This window comes from Austrofundulus limnaeus, unplaced genomic scaffold (assembly GCF_001266775.1).
Source record: "Austrofundulus limnaeus strain Quisiro unplaced genomic scaffold, Austrofundulus_limnaeus-1.0 Scaffold8, whole genome shotgun sequence".
Taxonomy (NCBI): domain Eukaryota; kingdom Metazoa; phylum Chordata; class Actinopteri; order Cyprinodontiformes; family Rivulidae; genus Austrofundulus; species Austrofundulus limnaeus.
This window is the reverse complement of record NW_013952410.1, coordinates 4,277,559-4,280,506: the sequence shown is the minus strand read 5'-3', so window position 1 is coordinate 4,280,506 and position 2,948 is coordinate 4,277,559. Positions and strand designations below refer to the sequence as shown.

General features: G+C 35.2%; 1 protein-coding gene across 1 annotated transcript in view; it reads left to right on the top strand.

Annotated features, from left to right (window-relative positions):
* Window positions 1–2,948, top strand: part of mydgf (myeloid-derived growth factor) — an 8,410-nt gene continuing 5,462 nt past the window's right edge. The window contains exons 1-4 of the mRNA XM_014000681.1: window positions 1–298; window positions 1,856–1,906; window positions 1,988–2,049; window positions 2,345–2,426. Coding sequence (XP_013856135.1) covers window positions 56–298; window positions 1,856–1,906; window positions 1,988–2,049; window positions 2,345–2,426 — 438 coding nt within the window. The 5' untranslated portion in view covers window positions 1–55. The remainder of the gene's footprint in view (window positions 299–1,855; window positions 1,907–1,987; window positions 2,050–2,344; window positions 2,427–2,948) is intronic.

Below are 2,948 nucleotides of genomic sequence, written 5' to 3'. Positions count from 1 at the left end.
ATTCTTTTTTTAATTTTAGAAATCACTGTTTTTTTTAATTTCATTTTTTGTGTGCATGTTTGACTCCAAAGTGACGTCATTTCCAGTCGACGGGACACTCCGGCTGCCTGCCGCTCACACAGACCGGGAAGAAACAGAGATGACTACCCGAAAAGACTTTCCTGTTGCCAACATGATGCTTCTGTTCCTCTGTGCGTTAATATCAGTATCTGTCCCGGCTGAAACTTCGCCTAATACGAAAACGGTGGAGTTCAACGTGAAACCGGGAGGAGTGGTGCACGTTTTCTCTGAGAGAATCGTAAGTCGCTGCATTCTATCATTTGCTTGTATTTGAGTTACTTTTTAAATGCAACACGCCGCACAAACGAAATTCTGAAGTGATATTAAATTTCAAAACGTTTTTCATCTCTCCTGAGGTTTTGAATTTGACGTGTTATTAAACGCTCACTACTTTTTTCTTTACGATTGGCATGCTGTCAGAAGATATTAGCAAAAGTCTAAATTTTTTTGTGTAAAAGTAGTCTGCGTTAGCTTAAAACGAATCAAATTTTGATATGTTTAACAACACAAGTGGAAAAACTACATTCCGTTGGTCCGATGGTGTCGCGGACTGATGACGACACGGCCTGTAAATCGCTGACACGTCGCTGCCCAGCTGCCACAACGACTCCTCTGATTGGACCAAATTTGAATGGCTGAACTGGTTTTTGGATTGATTTTGTATGAATATATTCCCATAAAATACTGCTACAAGTAATTAATTTTGATAATAGCAGAATGACTGTTTCATTTTGTTATTATCATACTTTGTCCGGCTTTTGTACGTTTTACCAAATATCAAAACACCTCATTAGAAACAGTCTTATTGGTTTTTGTGAGATTTATCCTTTCAGAATTATTTAGCTTTTTCTGTTTTAGTTTCTTTGAAAAGGAATAAAATACTGTTCAACTCTTAAAACTTGCTTTTGATTTCAGTTGTAACATTTTTATGCTAATAACACAACTGCTAATGCTGCTCTGCTTTTCTTAGCTTATATTGTGCTTTTACACTGCAACTCCTGTCAGCCTCGTTTTGCTAATTCTCAGCTATAAATTTTTATATTTTTTTCCATGTATTTCAGTCATTTGTTCAAAATTTAGTAAATTTATATTACAATGCACATTAAAGGTTAGTAAAAAGCACAGATGTTCCTAATCAAAAGATGAACTGACTCTGCTGTTTGATGTGACTGTTGTGACAAATGTCCTCCATGTAAATGATAGTATAAGCTCCACTTCTGTACACCACATAAGACTTGCAAGATTAGTATTATTGTTATTATAATTATTTATTTATAATTCAGTTTAATTGATCATCTGATTGTGAATTATCTAAAATAAGTAACATTTGTTTAATGCACTGATTAGGATTGTATTATTCACTTTACCTAAGCTATAAAATTGTGAATACCCAAAGCCATAAATTTCAAAATAATTTCAGTCTCTCATGAATGATTACAAATAAATACTTATTGTTAACGGTAAAGACCCTAAAGTATAACCACCAGTAGTCTCATTTTATTAAATTCCTATGAAAAAACGTAGTTTATAAAACAGTGCTGAGTATCACTAGAGATTTAATTAAGCCAAATGAAAAATGAGTCTGATCTGAACAAAACATGCAGAAATATAATTTTATGGCAAAAGCCAACTGAAAGGTACAAAGATTATTTATATTTCTTTAATAATCTTAGATTAAAATAATATCTAAACAATTCTAACTTCTGGTTTGAAGATTAAAAGTTAAATTTCCACAGTTAAAGTCAGGAACAGAAGAAAAATAAATCTGATTATAAATGTAATGTCTCTTTTTCAGAGGGATCACAAGTGCACGTTCACCTACGCCTCACAAGGGGGAACCAATGAAGTTTGTGTCTCTTGCTTTGTTTTTTATTGATAAGTGATCCCAGATGATTCAGCAGTAAAATATTGTTTTCTTTTTAACCAGCAATGGTTGATGAGTGTGGGCCTGAGCGATGACGACAGACTGTTTTCTTGCTCTTTGTGGAGGTGAGTCACGGCCAATCAGAAGACTTAAAAACTTTTATTTTGTCCTGATATGGATGGAAAACTCCGTAGCATAACGATGTTTGTCCTTACGGCGTGAGTAATACCTGCCCACACTTAGGCTCTCGTGAGCTGACCGTGGTGGGCTCGCCGTCCCATCTGTGCCTATGCTGAGTAACATTAAATTTATTCATCTGTGGCAGTCGCAGAAACTAAAACTAAAAACTCAAATGCTGTGGTTTAAATGCCCTCAGATCGATGAAATGCTGATTAATATTTCTTGTTTCATTTCTGCCAGGCCTCAGGGGAAATCATACCTGTTTTTTACCCAGTTCAAAGTTGAGCTGAAGGGAGCCAAAATTGAATACGCCAATGCATATGTAAGTATTAAAAAAACGACTTTATTAACCTCAGTGCTTTAAATGGAGACTAAAATGGATCGCAACTTCTGCTGCTGCTCTAAGACTCAAAGGCAAAGTAACAAACTGTATTAAAGAAATTCTGTTTGATATTTTCTTTATGTCGCCCTGTCAGCGTGGAGATAAAAAGCTTTTCATTGCACAGGATTCGCACAAATGTCAGAAAAAAAAGGAAAAAAAAAAAACAAGGCGAAAAACCCTGTTTATTTCTGCATAGCCTGCAAAAAATAAATCTTTTACCAGAGGAACTGGCAGCGTTTCAAGTTCAGGGATAAAACTCAAGGCTGATTTTTATTTTTATTTAGCTGTTTTTTTGTCCTTTCTGTCAAATCCGTTTAGTATTAAATAAAAACCAGGGGTCGGATTTATAAAACTTGCGTACACACAATATGAACCCAGAAACTTGCGTACGCCACTTTTTATGCCAAGGTTGTGTTTTATAAAATCCAAACTTGACGTGAAAATGTGCGGTGCCTCACGCCA